This window comes from Grammomys surdaster, unplaced genomic scaffold, assembly GCF_004785775.1.
Source record: "Grammomys surdaster isolate TR1022 unplaced genomic scaffold, NIH_TR_1.0 146, whole genome shotgun sequence".
NCBI lineage: Eukaryota > Metazoa > Chordata > Mammalia > Rodentia > Muridae > Grammomys > Grammomys surdaster.
The window spans coordinates 11,114,612-11,132,989 of NW_021604604.1; the positions used below are offsets into that span (position 1 = coordinate 11,114,612).

General features: G+C 43.7%; 1 protein-coding gene across 3 annotated transcripts in view; it reads left to right on the forward strand.

Annotated features, from left to right (window-relative positions):
* Positions 1-18,378, forward strand: part of Frmd4a (FERM domain containing 4A) — a 201,397-nt gene that overhangs the window by 105,507 nt on the left and 77,512 nt on the right. For all 3 annotated transcript variants that reach the window (XM_028764786.1, XM_028764785.1, XM_028764787.1), the window contains 3 exons: positions 11,299-11,382; positions 16,018-16,083; positions 16,681-16,738. In XM_028764786.1, the coding sequence (XP_028620619.1) occupies positions 11,299-11,382; positions 16,018-16,083; positions 16,681-16,738 (208 nt within the window). The remainder of the gene's footprint in view (positions 1-11,298; positions 11,383-16,017; positions 16,084-16,680; positions 16,739-18,378) is intronic.

Here is an 18,378-nt window from a genome sequence, read left to right on the forward strand (position 1 = left end):
ATAGTGAGAATCTGGACCATGCGTGTTGATATTTTGACACAGGGTGGACAAATGTGTATGCTATCATTAAAGGGTTAGGAAACTGTCTTATCTAAAAAATAATATTTTCTCACTTGTATTATTTTCCGTAGCACAGCACAAATAATCTCCTTTCGTTTCCTGATGTGTGTTCGGGTTTAAAAGAAAAAAAACTGAATCGTATGTGTCACCACTCAGGAAGTGAGCAGAGATAGTGTTTCTGCTTGAAAACAATTGAATAGCCTCCGAGCTGTCAGTCAAGACAGCTATAGGAGCTAATGTTAGATGGAGCGGGCCCAACGCAGAGTAAAACCAAAAAGTTATCATTTAGTCATTACGAGTCAACATTAGTCAACTAGCAGATATTGCCTGATACGTATACTAGCTTTATTTGTGTCCCAGTTTCTTGAATTCTCAGCCCTTCTGTGTGTGGAATATACGTGTACATGTGCATATAGAACCCAGAGGTCTATATCAATCGTCTTCTTATATTGCTCTCCACTCTTGAGACAGAGTCTTAAATCTGGACCTCACTGATTAGCTAGAGTGACAAGCCATTGGATCCCCGAAATCCTCCTGTCTCCTCTTCCTAGCTGGGATCACAGACACATACCACCTGCCTTACTTTTTACATGGGTGGAAAGGAGCTGAACTCAGGGCCCATCCTTATACAGCAAGCAGTTTAATTACTGAGTTACCTCCCAAGCCCCTCTTGGGATTTCATTTATACCTTTTTTAAAAATAATAATAATAATCCTTGAGCTACTGTAGAAAAGTAATACCCATTTCTTGCTAAAGTCATTGTTAAAAACCACCCAACCAACAAACCAAACACCTGTTGAATCAACCTACAGAAAATCCAAACTTCCAAGTGAGAGTCCAATCTGACTTAACAGAAGATATCACAGCACTGCACTAAACAAGCTATTAGGGACAGTAGCTTGATTTTTTTTTTATTTGGGGACATTTGTATCATAAGGGAGAGTTAATTTAGAACTGACCCATCTCTTTATACGACTCTTGAGAATCATCTCCTTATCACCTTCAATTAGTTCTTGGAACTTTCTGGAAATGTGATAAATTTTTTTAATAATTACTTTTACACTGGTCATGGAAGTGCATGTATGCCTGTAACCCCAGCATCAGGGAAGACTGAACCTGAAGGACCACCCTGTATGTAAGGTCTGTCTGTACTACACAGTGCTCCAGGCCAACATGGGCTCTGTCTCATAACAAATTTGTTCTGATATGATATGATACTATATGATAACAATAACATTTATCAAAGTTGAAACACCGTAAATCATTAATGCCCAAACCCACACCAACTCTGACATAAAGAACCATCAGTACAATATGGCAAAAGGACTCATGACCCATGAGGGAGGCTATAAGGCCACAAAGCCGTCTTTTCCTCTCCCATCTCAATTCTATCCAGTTTCCCCTCTCCTTTTCCATGGTAGATAGATGAGTAGAATGTAATTGATAACTGTGAAGCTAAGTACCATCACCTTGGAATGGCCATTAGAACCGTACAGAACAACGTGTACTGAGATATACACCGTCCGAGAGTTGTTTAAGTGTCTTCCTTAGACTAGTGTTTTTATTTGTGATCCAATTAGAATAAAGTGACTTTTATGTGTGGGTGAGGAGAGAGTCATCTGGGACAAGTAAAGACATCTATTCCATAGAACTTTTTGGTAACAAGCTTTATTAAAATGGAATCACTGAAGCTCTGCTGCCCTGGGCTGTCTACTGGGGCCTGGAAATACCTTTGTTACAGAAGACTAGAGGTGCTGATGCTAATCACTAAAGCCAGCCCTTGCAACAGAAGCTGTGTTAGTACCCGTAAGCCAACTGAAAAAGACTCTGAGCCACATTGTTTATCGAGGGGACTCCCAATTTAGCAAATGCCATACACTTCAGAGGTAGGGAAAGATAGGAAGCTCTAACAGGCTCAGCATTCCAGAGAAACAGTTCCAGAAAGGAAAAGAAGTGAGATTTTTAACTGGCTGCCTGCAGTTGGCTTATATGATATTTACTACTGTTTGTGCTACTCTGGCCAAAATACCTTGTACAAACGACTGAAGAGTGAACTGATTCATCTGGTCTCACAGTTTCAGATGGGTTCAGTCTATCGTAGTTTAGCCTCAGATCCTGGTACAGAGCATCATGGTGGTGGGCTTGTGTGGTGGGAGAAAGTGTCCACGTCATGGCTTAAAGGAAGTAGAACACAGACAGGAAGTAGCCTGGAATAATTTACCTCTAGAACCTTCCCCCAGGAAGCAACCTACTTCCTTCAGCTAAACCCCATTCTCAAAGTTTCCAGACATCCAAAATAGCACCCCCCAGCTAGGGACTGAGCATTTAAAACAGGAGCCTGTGGGGACATTTCAAGTTCGAGCCATAGCAACATCTGTACACGATTAAATAAATGCCCATCTGTATGAGAGAATCTGGGCTGACATGGCATGCTTAGTGATTGGGAAGAAACCTTAAGTGGGTCCCAGAGATAGCATCTGTAGGGTTCTACTCGGATTTCTTTTCAAAAGGAAAATTATGCTTTTAGAAACAGAGCCACGGATCGCTCAGTCAGTAGAGACAGATAGCAGTCCTTCATCAACACAAGAGGCTGATTTTCAAAGAGGAGTTTCAGCTGAAACAGTCCCATTAACTTCCAGAAGCCATGTGTTCTTAGGTCCCTTGGGGAGTAATTAAAAGCAAAGAGCATAATGACCTTTTAATATTTTATTTTCTAAAGCTGTGGGACTGAATGGTCACTAGGCTAGAGAGAAAGAAACCTTGGTGAACAAAAAGCAATGTTCTCTTGATTTTTTTTCCCATTCTTTCTACTTTTAAAGTCTGGTCTGTCCCCTTTGAAAGGTGCTATTGGTAGTTAATGTGAACTAAAATGGGTTTGCTGATCTCTGAAAATTCTAGGCTTGGAAGTTCCTCTTGGAAGTTAAGCCTGAGAATGCAAGTTATGGGCCAGAGCAAGAAATTTAGAAGTTCCTGGAAAAGATAAGAAAGATCTCCTTTTTTGTAAAAATCCTTACAACATGATATATGCATTCATATGCAAAGGCTATCTTTCAAATGATGGCACGGTTATTGTCTTGTCCAGTCAACAGGATTAAGTGTTTAAGACAACAGTATCATATTCATTGCTATGATAAAATACCATGACCAAAATCAACTTAAGAAAGAGTAGTTTGGGCTGGAGAGATGGCTCAGTGGTTAAGAGCACTGACTGCTCTTCCAGAGGATCCTGAGTTCAATTCCCAGCAACCATCTGTAATAGAATTTGATGCCCTCTTCTGGTGTGTCTGAAGACAGCTACAGTGTATTCATATGTATATAATAAATAATTCTTTAAAAAAGAAAGGGAGAAAGGAAGGAAGGAAAGAAGGAAGGAAAGAAAGAATAGTTGGTTTTGACTTTATGGTACCAGAATGGCAGCACTCATCCTGGCAGGAAGGTATTAGCTTGGCAACAGGATCAGGAAGCTGACCGGTCACATTTTCCTGTATACAAGGAAGCAGAAAAGGGGAATAGGAAGTGGGTCAAAACTAGAAACCCTTAAAGCCCGCCCCCAGTGACGTACTTCCTCCAGCAAAGCTGTACCTCCTTAAGACCCCACACCCTGCCCAAAACAGTGTCGTTAACTGGGGACCAATCATTCAACAGAATGAGCCACGGGAGACATTTCTCATTCAAACCACAACTGCGAATCAGAGGTTGTAGATTCCTGAAGCCATAGCTTTTCATTTCCACAAGTGATTTACATCTAACGAAGCAAGATTGGCTATTATAAGGTTTTATCAGGCCTTTTGATCATTTGGTGTCTGTTTTTGTACAAATGGATATTTAGGTGAGGGGCAGAGGAAGTTGTTACAGGGTCTTACTCTGTAGCCCAAGCTGGCCTGAAACTCAGGATCCTCCTGCCTCAGCTTCCTGAGTGCAAGTATTACAAAAGGCACTGTCATGCCTGACTCCCACAACTGCTGGATTGCCATAAAGGAGAAAAGAGCTATCACTCTCCTTTAGCAAGAGAAACGGATTTGCTAAGACTTTTTAGAAAAGAAATGGGGGAAAAAACACCACAGAACAGTCATTTGTGTTAGGAATAGTTCACATTTAGGCTACAGCTTTCGTAACTTGGCCAGTTCTGTCACACTTAAAAATTTCAGCTTCCCTCATGGCAACTTCCCAATTGGATGAGGAAGGGGGGAAATGTCATCTGTTAAACCTGAAGCATACCTCTCAATGAACTGAAATTAATATGACTCTCTTATATTTGCTTATTGTAAAAGAAAGAGGGTGCATATGGAGTTTTCTCATGATTTCAAAATGACCTGAAGAGTCACAAGTTGAGAAGCAGCAGGACACTGTCACGCCACCGATGGCTTTCAAAACAGCATCTGAGGGTCTGAAGTGAAGAGTTCACACACACAGAAAAGTTACAAACGTTTCCAAAAAGCTTTGCTTTGTGCAGAGAGGTCCATTTGAGCTGTTGAGGGTATGATTTACATTTCAAAGCGTAAAAACACATTGATTTATTTTTGCAAGTTAATACCATTCAAATCCTGTGGGAACCACTCAGATTTAAAGTAAGGAGGGAACATTGTGTTGTGACAGCTTCTCTCTTTTGTTAAATATGGATTTAATCTTGGTATCGCATTTTCAGTGAGCTCTGACAAGCACAGAGGTTCACGGTCATGACACCGTGTCAAATTTTCAGAGTGGAGATTCCCAACTTAAAGGCTGACATTGGAGAGAAGGAATCAGTTGCTTTCTCTCACGCTGTTTGAGCATAATTATTTGCCTGAAATCATAGGCTAAGAAATCTTAACTTGGTTTGCATTTTATGCATTTACAACCAAATGAGAAGTTCACAAGGATTTCCTTGATGCCTAGGAAAATTAGACACACAGAGAAATAAGCACTCATATAATTGGGTGACTAGCATCAGAAATGGAGGATGAATAACTCATGAATGTGTCAGTAGCATTATGGGTTAGCCCATGGTACATATCTGAAAGTCAGGATCCCAGGGAGGAAAGTAACCTGCGAGTCCCCAGATGCAAAAGCAATGACAAAAAATTCCCATATATATGAATCCCACATGGAAGATCTCTGTGACATCTTCTAACCCGTCAGCGTCTCTGAGCCTGGTCCCACACCTGGGCAAAGCGTTTGACTCGAAGGAAGTGAACACACATCCTGTCTTTCATTTAGCACAATCTCAGCGTTGCCTTGCATCACCAGACAGCAAAGTAGGGCAGAGAACAGAAGAAGAAAGAAGTAAAGAGAAAAGTTGTTTCTTCCACACTTCTTGAAGATCAGTAGTAATAAGTCAGTAACTTCATTTCTCATCTACCATGGAGTTTTCAAGGTTCATTGTACCAAAGAAAAAAGAAATGCTGACCAGCAATGAAGAGCTGAAATTTGATGGTCCTGATGCTTCCAGATTCAGAATCTCTCAATTCAGAATTTCTCAGATTTCAGACAAGTGATTAAGTACTGGTCTCAGGTGGGAATTAACACCCTGGTCTGGCAGGACTGGCATCAAAGAGATCACTCTCCCTGAACAAAAAACCCAGATGCTGCCAGAAGTGGTGATGTGTATCTGTAATGCCAGCATTTGGTGGGTACAGGGAAGAAGGTCAAGGATTAATTCGAGGTCAGAGACTGGAGAGATGACTCCACAGTTAAGAACAGTTGCTCTCAAAGAGAACCCAGGTTCAATTTCCAGGACCCACATGGCAGTTACAGATGGTTATCTGTAACTCCAGTTCTAGGAGATTGAATACTTTCCTTGTCCCCCGTGGGCATCAGGCACACATGTGGTACATAGACATATAGGCAAACCATCTATACATATAAAATGAAGATAATTTTTGTAAATTCAAGATAAACCTTGGCAACATAGGGAGTTTGAGGCCAACCTAAACTACATTAGACTGGATCCTGTGGGGTGGGGTGGGATATAGAGCAGGAGGAGGAGGAAGAGAGGGAAGGAGGAAGGGAGGAAGGAATGAAGAAAGAAAAAGAAAAATGGTAGGGAAGGAGGAGAAGGAGAAAGAAGAAAGAAAATAAATGTTCATGCTGGGTAGAAGAGATAGTAAAACAGACTCTTGAGTTAAAAGATGGGCTGGCCATCAAATAGGTTAAGAAGCATTTGTTTCCTGGAGCCTTGTGGTTTTTGGAAATGTGTGCAAAAGATTGTACACTCCTACTTTACTGAAACACATTCTCTTCCCGGAGAACCACAGCTTTACAATATGCCCATCAAATACCAAGGATTTAGTTTGGTGCTAGAATACCATTCCAATATCTCAATTTCTGAGTTTCTGCTTATTTACTTATACTACACTAGATTTGTCTTTCAAACAGTGGTTTTAGGGAACATTCTTCAGGGAGGGTTCTTTCCTCATTAAGTATACTCCAGAGGCCCCAAGCTGCTTCTTCAATGTATGAACATCTCATTTCACTAAAGGGGGATTTCTTGATAATGTTATTTCCTAGATTTTAAAAAAAAAAAGATTGTGTTTTTATTTATGTGTGTGCACATGAGTGCAGTGTCCATGAAGGCCAGAAGAGGGCATTGGATTCCCTGGAGCTGGAATGGTTATCAACCGCCTGGTGTGGGTGCTGGGACCTACACTCTGGTCCTCTGCTGAAGAAGTGTTCATCCTTAACTCTTAACCTCTGAGCTATTTGCCAGCCCCTCCCAGCTTTCTATTTTCTTTTAAGGAAAACATGGGGTAGGTTTTATCAAACCTTTTCTTTTTAATTTTTAATTTTTATTTATTTTATTAAATCAAATCATAATTTTTACTTATTCACACAAGGGTTATAAACACAAAAAGTCAGGACGTGGGGAAGGGGATGACACCGGAGCGTGGGTGTTCAGGGGGAGTACAGATATTGTTCAGAATAGGGTATCGGCTGGGTGAAGGTTCAGGGGACAGGTCACTATGGCTCTGGCTATGATTCACTTGTCCTTATCTAAGTTGGTAGTATCTGCCAAGGCTACCTATTTACAAGGTCTATGACTACTCAGGCTGGTAAATTTCCACAAAAGTTGCATGTTTACAATAGCTTATAGCCATCTGTTTCAATGTTTTTCCACAGAGACCCAAGACTTGGTGTTAGCATACATGTATGACAGCTCTATTGCTGATTTTAGGCCTATGGCTGATTTTAGGCCTTCAGTGTATAAGCAGGGCTGCCCCACATCTCCTCCCTTCTCTAAGTATAGAAGGGCTGTGGCAATTCTAATCTTGCGAAGGTGGGGATAGAGGCCTGACCTCCAGTACTTGAAAGGGACTTTGTAATGGCTCCGGTCCCCCTGTCATTGTCCAGTGAGGCATGAGGGCCATACCCATCCCGATGCCTTTTTCCTGGAGAAGGGATACTTTTGACATCAACCCCTATGCAGTCAGGCTTGTCCCTCAGGGAACCCAGATAGATATTTTTAACTTTTATTTATATTCCCTTGCAGTGTTTAGCTTCACAGCCTAAGCAAGAATTCAGATCACCAGTCAGAGGGAGTTCTGGGCAGTATCAAACCCTTTCTGATGCTTAACTTTGTGTTTATTTTAGTGTTTTGGCTAAATATGTTGTTCTTTGATGTGGCAAGTTTTTTATTAGTCATATCTTTTTTTTTTTCTCCTGTAGATCACTCAAACACTAGCACATCATCTAAGCCTACCCTCCCAAGAAAAACCACCAAAGCATTGAAATACCATTCCTACACTGGCAACAATAGCAGCTACCTAAATTTCTCTTTAATACAATCAAGTTGATATTAGAAATAAGACTGGGAAACTTTTTTTACAACTGGTTTGTAAGAAATTTTTTTTAACTTTTGTTTCTAAAGGTAGAATATGACTATGAACTGTTTTACAGTATGTTTTAGGCTGGTGTATACCATGCATACTGAACTCTGGAGGAACATCAATATGGCAACCCTAGACAAGAAACCTGGAAGGTCTTAGCACATGTTTTTAGGCTATAGCTTTGTAGAATCTTGAGGTGAAGCAGACACCTGTCCCGTTGGGGTGACTTTCTCCCATTCAGGTACTACCAAGGCTCATACTTCTTATCTACCAACGTCAGAGGCACAGTTACATTGTAGAACATTAGAATGGCTTTCTGATTTCCAGCTGCACACATTGGCCAGAGTGACAGGGCTGGACACCTCTAAGTGACTGCAGGTGTTTCTAAACAACAAAAAGGCAAGCAGAATATGTTTACATACTCATCCTCTGGGGAGACCTGGGAATCATGGATCCCTTCCAGAGTGTAATGGATTTGGATGGGCTTCATGCCCTGGTGACTTCTCCATATACTTTTCTGAGTAACCTTGCCCTAGAGGAAAAGAGAATCCATGGCAAGCCTCAGCAAGGAAGTACAGCCTGTGGTTGTCATCAGGGATGTTTATTTGCCAACAAACCTGTGGTTGGGAGGGATAGTGATCTCTTGTATCCTTCAGTCCCTTCCCCAAATGTACTTTGGATGTGACAATCGGAGGTGCTTGAGCTCGGGTTTCAGCTCCATGAAGATGCTGCTCCTCGCTTTTCTCAGACTATATCCCAGCAAATAAAACCTTGCCCCACAAGAGAGCCTTTTGATAGTTAAGGACCCACCCTCAGCACTGGTGAGCATGGAGTCAAATTTCCCTGCTTCAGTAAATTCATAGTTAACGGGGCAGAAAAGACCCTCTGCACACCACTCTAGATTCTCAGGTGTTTAGTCAAACAAACGTTGGCTTAAATTAGGCCTCCCTGACATGCAATTTTAAGTCATAGTTGATAACCTCATTTTCCTAAACACTTGGGGCTTCCCACTTTGAACAGCTCCGGTGGCTTTGCATTGTCTCCTGGAGGACCATGGATGCTTCTAAGCTATCATTGAAGGTTCTCAAAATCCTGTTTCCAAATTGTCTTTCCTGTCCCATTGTCCCCTCACGTATCAGCCACTCTGACTGGGCTCTTCTAATCAGGTTACACTCCTGCCTTGACAGTAGACATGACCTCTGTACCCCTTTTTACATAGCGTCAAACTGTTTTATACCAGACCCAAACCCTGTTTTTACACCAGACCCAAAAAGGCCTTTACTTCCTCAAAACTCTTGCATTGTTTAAGTTAATATAATCACTTTATTTCTCTACTCACACTGTCAGTTATCTTTGAGTGAACATTTCTCATTTTCTTTTTCCATTTATTTATTTATTTATTCACTTTATGTCCCAATATCAGCACCCCACCTCTTCCCAGTCCCCTGTAACACAGTTCTTCCCACCCCCATCCTCCCTTCCCTTCCTCCTCTACCACCTGTGAGCACATTTTGGGTAAGGACCACATCTGATTTCATCTCTATCTCCTGTGGTACTTTCTTTATAGCCATGAGGTCTCTAGCTTATGGCCAGTAAAAACAAACCCTTTCCATACTACCGAGACTACAATGTTACAAGGTCTTGAGTACATGGAGTCCAACAATTCAAAGTTGAGAATCCCCTTCTGATTGGCAACTTCAGGATGAATATATAAACATTCCTGTCCTTATTTCTTAGTAAATTTGGGAAGGGCCAGCAACTCTAATGTTACTAAACAACCAGATGATTCCTAGACACCACTGAAATAAAATTGGGTTCTGACATGGTTTCCCTCAGTTGCGTTTGGTCGTGGAGCTGCTGATGTCACTGCTGCTAGTGTTGTTTCCACTCCAGATACAAGGAACTTTGGATCCTTAAGTTGACAGCAGAGGGTTAAAGGTGATTGCTCTCCAGTCCTCCCTGGAGCTTTTCACCTGCATCTGTGGCCTCCCTGTCCCATTCCTGTCTCTTCCTTCTTCTCTTCCTCCTCTTCCTCCTCCTCTTCCTCTTTTTCCTCTTCCTCCTCTCCCTCTTCCTTATTCTCCTCTTCCTCCTTCTCCTCCTTTTCCTTCTCTTCTTCTTCCTTCTCTTTCCCCTCCTAGTCCTTCTCCTTCTTTTCCTCTTCCTCATTCTCCTCTTCCTCTTCTTCCTCCTTCTCTTCCTCCTCTTCCTCCTCCTCCTCTTTTCTTTCTTTCCTATTTCTGTGTTGATCTCCTTTCTGTTACTTTTTCATGGTATAGTCCAGGCTCCTGGTGGCCAATGTTTACCTAGCTTTATATGAACAACACAAAAAGCTGCCAACATCCCAAGTTAGTGCTATGGATCTAATACAAGTCTCCACAAGATGAACTCTGGCAAGCCCAGCTGATAAGCCTGAGGCTTTTGGGGTGGGCCCATTGCAGGAGACACTATTTAGATACTGGAACCACGTCCAAGTGCATATTGTTAATGGCTCTAGAAATTGAGTGTGGGTATAGATACTAGGGACCCGTAGCATAAATGGCTGCAGAACTGCTAAGTGATTAGACATAGGTGTTTATTAACCCTTGGACTGTGGCTACATAGCTATAAGAATAGTTTAGTACAAAAAAGGAAACTTAGAACATTAAGAGACCTGTTGGTGACTTTATTTCTGTAACTCTGATTGAGTGGAATGAATAAGAACCTTGTAGATGATGGAGTCATTGTTTTAAATTGCCAAAGGTTGATCAGGCTTGGGACTCTTCATCTGAAGGAGGTTGATTGAAACAAGGGAGTTTAAACTATCTTCCAACCCTGAATATGTGTGAATTTCTGAGAGATGACACTCGATTCCAAGACCAGCTGTATCAATCCTCCCAATAGTACCAAATAATCTGCTTCCCACTTGCTAGGTAGTCTGCAGGCTTGTTCAAAGGAACGGTTGTTTACATATCACACTGATGAAAGAGTTTCCAGAATGGGGTGAATCTAAGCCAAGACTATTAGCACTGTGTATTAGGGAGACAGAAGGTGCTCCAGGGATGAGCTGAGCTGAGCCCTTTTTTGAGTCTGTGAGCCCAGCTGCAGGGCCCTGGAAGCGCCTCCTGAGACACTCCCCATGGGGTCCTTTTCTTCCCCACATTCATACTGGATGCTGCTCAGAACCCAGCATGCAACAGTGTCTCTGTGAGCACAGAGGTTCTGAGGCTCCCCACAAGTGCATCCCTGGCTCTGCACTGGAAAAAGAAACCCCTCAGCTCCGAGTGTCCTGTGTTCTTTCCCCATTGTATCACATAAACAAAAACAAAGGCCCCTTGTTTCCATCACCGACCATCATAAGGGATCAGATGTCAGGCTCTCAGTCAATCGGATCCTAGGAAGCAGGGCAGTTAATTTCTCCGAGGGTGATGTGATGTTTCTTGACGTTCTCTTTCAGCAATGAGGTGGTGAGAAGTGACCTGAAAAAGCTGCCAGCCCTTCCCACTCAAGCCCTGAAGGAACACCCATCCCTGGCCTACTGGTAAGACCCCATGACAGAACCTTCTCAGGAGCAAGCCTCCCCTTCCTCAAGAAGGGCACAGGGTTTGGCTATCACAGGCCTACTGCCCTCCCCACTATGTCAAGTAACTTAGTTCAGAACTGGTTTCAGAGTCAGATAGTGGTTTAGACCTATAATACCAGGATTCTGGGAGGCTGAGGCAGGAGGATTGCAAGTTCCAGGTTGGAATGTAGTCTCTGAAGGGTTGGAGAGACAGGGGCATCATGCCTTCGGTAACAGAAAAAGCAAGTTGTTTTCTTTCTCCAGATGTTTGCCTCTTTTGTCACTTTATGCCATAGTTCATCTGCAGAGCCCTGAGTTATCCAGTTCCACATGATTTAGGCATTTATGGTTGGACCTGGATGGAACAGGGCCCACATTCCTGAGGAGTGTGTTCGAATCCTGCTGGGCACTTCTGTGCTGACCTCAGATCTCTCACAAGGACAGGAACAGTTCCCTGGTGTCTCTTCTGATGCCTTCTCAGAAAGCAGTGTAACTGCTCATATTATAAGCCATAGTCACAGCAGGACACCTGGTGGTATAGGCCCGTATCCCCATCAGAGGGCTGAGGAGGAGGATTATAAATTGAAAGCCTCCCCGAGCTACATAGTCAGCTCAAAGCCAGCAACTTAGTGAGACCATGTCTCAAAAAAAATTTTTTTAGGAGTTGAGATATAATTTAGTGGTACAAGTTTGCCTAGTGTGTGTGAGCCCCCCCATACAAGAAAGGGGGAGGGAAGGAGAGGAGGGGGAGGAGAGAGAAGGGAAGAGGAGATAGGAGGGGAGGGACAGGGAGAAGGGAAAGGAAGGAGGGGAGAGGACAGGAGAGGAGGGAGGGGAGGAGAAGGGAGAGACAGGAAGGGGAGAGGAGAGGGCAGGAGAGAGAGGGGAGAGGAAGGGAAATGGGGAGGGAAGAGGAGAGGTGAGGGAAGGGGAGGAGAGAGAAGAAACAAAGCACCGAGGAAGTTGGCCATAGTAACCACAACACACAATGCTTAACACTCACTTATAACTACATTCTAAAATTTTTGAACTAGTATCCTACCCTGTCTAGACACTTCCAGCAGTAAATAATCCATCTATTCCTTTATTTAAGTAGACTTAAGATACCTTGCCATGGGGTAGGTAGGTCAGGTCATAACACAGAGTTCTTTAGTGAGATGAAACCCATACGCAAAAAGCACCTTTCTCTGAGAAGCTCCTGGAAAGCTGGACTCCAAACTGAGCCCCTATCAGTATCCACCCCTCAGGTCATCACTGACCTGACCTAGCGTCATCGCTTGGTAATGTAACTATAAATAAAGAGCAGGCTATACCAAGGACTCCCAATTCAAAACCAATCTGGGTGGTATCAGTGAGTCAAAGGCCAGCCTGGGCTATATAGTGAAACATTGTCTCATTTAAAGAGATGATGGTAACAACTTGAGAGGCTACAAGTTCTTCCATGCTGGGATGAGTTACATTTGCAAGCTGTGATGGTGGTAGACGGTCTGGAGTCAGAATCAACTTTGACCTACTTCGTCCCTCAGTCCTGTCTTCCTTTACTGTTTAACATTGTTAAACCAACCCCAGTGCCAATTGCTGAGCTCCCCCTCCCTCCCCCTCTCTCATTCTGGACCATTCTTACATTGTCTCCGCCAGATCCTCCGTGTTCATGTTATTAGTAATATAGAAAGCCTTCCTTCTGGCTCTGCTTTCTGCCTTTTATCTACTCAAACATCTCTACCTAAACAGTTTGCCCACAGCCATCTTACCAGAACATCCTTTAGTCACATGACCAAACTAGCCCTTCCCTAAGGCCTTACCCAGACAGCAGTCTAACCCACCGGGAGAGTGGCCAGACACAGAAGCTGGGCACCCTCAGTGCCACACCCAGCTGCAAACAAATCAGTAGCATGGACCATCCTGATGCTAAAAGAATCTACAGCCTTTCCCTCTGCCCTCACCCTGAGGGCAGCTGCTCATGGCTGTCTCTGATTTCTCAACCTAAGCGGGGGAAGATGTCATTTGTATGGATACAGCACAAAAGGAGAAGCTAGTAAACACTGCTTCTCTGAGCTTGCTCGGTTTCACCACTCAGCATCACGGTTGCCCATCCGCTTGTCATCATGTCCTCCATGCCACTCAGTCCCGGGTGGCCCTCATCATTCCTGAACCAAGGATGCAGGTTCCCCATTCTTCCTGGCTTTTCATTCCCACTGGTACTCAGATATAGTGACCGTCCTTTGTGCCAAGACTGGTCACCAGGAGCCCTTTTGTGTGACATTCTGGTAAAGTCACAGGTTTTATCACAGTACCAGACAGTTCTGTGAATTGTGAGGTCATAACTACCAAGCTAGCCTCTCTCTCTCCATGTGTACAATGGGAGTGACCACACCAAGCTACTTCAGGCTGTAATTAAATAAGTCACTCTGTTTCACTGGAAGGCATACAATGTTCACAAGTTTACTGAGCCATGGGGCCGGTCCCCTTTCCCCATGCATGGATTTCATGCTATGTGATGGCATCCCTATCAAAGAGGCATCTTAACAAGTTAAGGTAGTATCCCCAGCACTACAGAACACAGCGGCATTAGGGCCTGCCTGGCTTCCCCATCACTAGCTTGGTTATAGATTGCCAGGCACCCCAATCGCCTCTACAGTATATGAAAGGACTGAAACCCTGACTCTGTAGTCTGACAACTCCTCCAAGACAGGGAACCCCATCGACAGCATCAGCACCACTGCCCCTCCTGCCAGTCATGGTGTTTCTGTGCCTCCTTATCTGCAGAGCAGTAATGTAATTTCCCAATAAGACCTAGCCAGTGCGAAGGCGCCGTTCTGCCCTGGTAATGCACATTACATCATACCCTACAGCCAGCACTCAGGGTTCAATTTTCTATAACATGTGAGTTTCCCACTCTAATTCTGTCCAGTCTTTAAAAGGATCAGACATATTAGGGACACAGTCTGCAGATCGAGCCACACCCATCCCTTCCATAGGTTCAAGAGACAGGTGGGAACAGGATGGAGCAGGGCTGGGCTATGCTTGATGAGACTCCAGCTGGCATTGAGTATGTCACCACATGACAGGCCCCTGTTGTCTTAGTGTGGAGAAAGAAGTGGAGAAACCGGAGGCAAGAGGAGGTCATGGCTGTGGCTTACCAGATGGCTTCAGGCAGCAGGCAGCTGGACGAGGTTGAGGGAGGCAGCACTTCTTGCAGCTGTCAGGCCCCATGAGACCTTGTGATCCGGCCAGTAGAACAGCCGCCTGTCAGTGTTTGGGACTTTGTGTTGTGGATTTTTTCCCAAGCCTTGCTTATATTCATAACACTGTATTGACTTTCAGTCTCCCAACCCCACCTCAGGGATGCTCACTCCCAGAGCTAGAAAAGAAGTAGGCTTGAGTCTCCATTGGTTGCCTTGACCACAGATTTGGAAGTTGACCTCATCAAAATCACAGTTGTGTGGTTCAAAGCATGCCATCATAGGTCGTGAACTTACAAAATGGGGGACCCTAAAAGAGAACCTAGATAAGAAGGAAAACAGGAAAAATGTAAGAGAGGGCTCCACCTAAATTCTAGGAATTTATAGTGGACACCAAGATCAGCTAATAAAGTCTCGAGAGTACAACCCCTGTAACTCCCATTCCCCCGCCCCCCCATCATGGAGTGCTTACAGAAAATGAACAGAGTCTCCTCACTGGTGGCTGAAGAAATGACTGAATCAGTGGATTCAAAGCCAAAGCTATGGGTGAGGGTATGGAGGATGAAGCCTTTAGGGTCATCTTTAGTAGATGGGACACAAGTCCCTTTGCCAATGACTGTCACATTTCTTCCTGTGGGCTGGCTCTGTGACCTCTGTGGCTATAGTGGGAGCTGCCATTGTTCTCACCTATCTTGGTACCTGTCACATCCCCAGGAAGGCTATTGCCCTAACCACAGGCTATTCTGTCAAAGCAAATTTTGGCTAGCCATTGTCACCAAGGGGCCATCTAATCTCCTGTTAATCTTAGAAGTTAAAACCTCAAAAAGATAAATACACTGTAATCTCATCCTATTAGCTAGTGCGTTGTTCTCCCAGTGTGTCCCTGGGAATCTTATTAACCAAACTCAAGTTCCAGAATTTTCTTTCCTCCTTGGAAGCTCTGAGTCCTTGACCACTCAGAAAAGTCTGGCCTTGGGCACTGGATAGGAGCAGTGTTACCATACTGCCCAGACCCTGTGCAGACAGGACCTGTAAATGAGGAGTGTCAGAAGGGAATGTGAGAGCAAGTTTAACCACAGCGTCCTCTGTGACTGACATCAAGTGTTTTTCATCTTTTCCTTTTCCATAACATCATACAAAGGACAGCCCCATTCACTCACCCAAAGCTTCACGACAATCTTATCCAACTGACTAGCAGTCTGAGATAAAGACAGCGAGAGTCCTCTGAGGAGAAAACAGGCTTTTCTATCTCCCACCCAGTCTTTTAGACATTACATGAGCAATATTAAGAAATGTCATTTCAGGTCACAGTTATTCTCCAGTGGCTGCTCCCTCTGAAGTTCTCAGGAGGATGGACATTACAATGTCTTAGTGCCGTGTGTGTGGGTGGGATGCTTGTCTCTAATGCCAGAATCATTTCTTCCGAATCTAGTGAAGACAGAGTCATTGAGTACTACAAGAAGCTGAATGGACAGACAAGGGGACAAGCAATTGTGAAGTAAGTGGCCTTCCCAAGAGCTCACTATGATAGTGTTTGGGAGGTGGGTAGACAGATCAGCCAATAAAATACTTGCACTATAAGCAGAAGGACCCCCTGATTCAGATTCTCAGACCCAGATAAAAACCAGGCATGACAATGTACATTATACAATGGTACTATATATACAATTATATAATGGTACTATATAATGCCTTCTCTACCGGGAAGGCAGAGACTAGTGGGTTCCTCACTAGACAGACAGCCTAGCTCAATCAGTGAGCTTCACACCACTGAAACCCCGTTTCTAATGGGGGGAGTGATAGAGGAAAGCATCCCACATCAGCTTACACATATGTGCGCTTGTATATGCAGATGTACAGAACCATGAAGACATACACACATATACACAACATACACACAAGACTACGTTTGAGTGTTAATAGGCCATATATCAAGGCTGTTGATTTCTACTTGGAAAGATAAGTGGGGAGAAAGAAGTGTATACTAAATTCCAAGTTAATATTCAGGACCTCATAACACACAGCAAAAGAACATATATATGATACCACTTCTGCTTACTAACCTTCCTGTGCATTGTGTGTGCTATCTCTGCAGCTACATGAGTATCGTGGAGTCTCTCCCGACCTACGGGGTTCACTATTATGCAGTGAAGGTAAGTGAACTCATTTGCTGAAGCCTGTTCACCCTGTCCCACAGAAGCAAGCAAGCAAAGAGAAGATTCGCTTCTTTTTTTAACCTGAAGATTTTAAGGGGAAATGGAGTTGACGGAGTTTGGCTTGGTCAGAAAGATTGCTTGCCAAGGGAAATTGAACAACTGGATTTTATCCCTAGGGTATTACCACTTGATAGAGTAACCCTCCAATATTTTTTTCTTTTGTGAAACAGTATAATAAATCTCTCCTTCCTTTCAGTCTCAGAGGAATTCTGGGAAATCAGGGCTTTTGGGGCCTCTCACTAGAAAAGCTCCATCAAACACAAGAAACTAGAAACCAAACAGTCATGGCAGATTGTTGTGTTTCTCTTGGAGGTCTGATACCACCCAGTCCAATTTCCAAGGAGGAGGACTGAGGCCGTTGAAAGACCCGAGACTATTTTCTTGAATGTAGCGATGTCAACTGCAATGTGACATCAGCTTCATTCTAAATTCTACTCCATTCCATCCACTCTGTGTCACGCTGAGGTCTCGTTCTCACATGATAAACAAGCTTTTCTCAAGCCTAAGTTACAGTGTCAAGAGCAGGGTGACCAGACCTCTAGCAGGGTGAACTTCTCTCTCAGATGAGGAAGGTGAATCTCCTCAGCATCAGCCCCTAGGTAGTGTTGTGCAGGAGGGTGTGGCCACTGACCCCTGAATGAAGTACAGAATCCCCTATACCCGGGCTCGGCACCCTGACCACTGTGTCACTGGGGTTTCCTCTTGTTTCATTCATAGAAGTCAGTGCCATGGCACAGGCACCTCCCAGAGACTGAAACAAGGGTCAACATAATGATCTTATACTACATATATGTCTGTCTAGCAGGTATATATGTGTATATACATATATATACTCTCTTAGCATGCACAAAGGCTCTGAGAGTGATCCTCAGTGCTGTAAATAAATTTTTAAAATGAATATTTTTTAAATGGAATGGGGTAGCTCAGTGGTACAGTCCATATATAACATGTGTGAAGCCACGGATTCAATCTCCAACAAACAAAAAGGAAAGATTGTAAAAAAAAGAAAAAATTGCATATTCCTGGAGATTCAAATGATCTTTTGTTTTCAAATTGTATTTCCTTTGTCTTTAATCTTTGTGATTACCTCTTTAAGAGGTAAAGATGGATGCTGGGGCGGGGTGGTGGTGGAGGATGATGCTTTGTTGGTAAAGTGCTGTCTAATCGTTAGGATCTGAGTTCAGGTCCCCAGCACCCAAGTCAAATTTCCAGTGCTGGAGAAGCAGAAACGGGGAGCTCTGGGGCTCGGAAAGCAGCCAATGCTAGCCACCGGTGCTCGCCGCCAGTGCTAGCCTCCAGTGCTAGCCTCCAGTCTCCACACATAAGTCCTTGCATATGCACACACACCTGTACACATGCAAACAGGTATGCATGCTTCTACAAAAGAAATAAGTAAATAAGTTAAGGATACAGATGTCCTAGTTGTGATGATGCTTAGAAACAGAGCCAGCTGCCCAGCTCAGGCTTGGTCCCCAGCACTGTTCACGTAACTGAGCAAGCATCCCTGATGGGCACATATATTAAGATATAAGATGGAGATGGGTCCCTTCTATTCCAGATACACTGCCTTTTCCCTT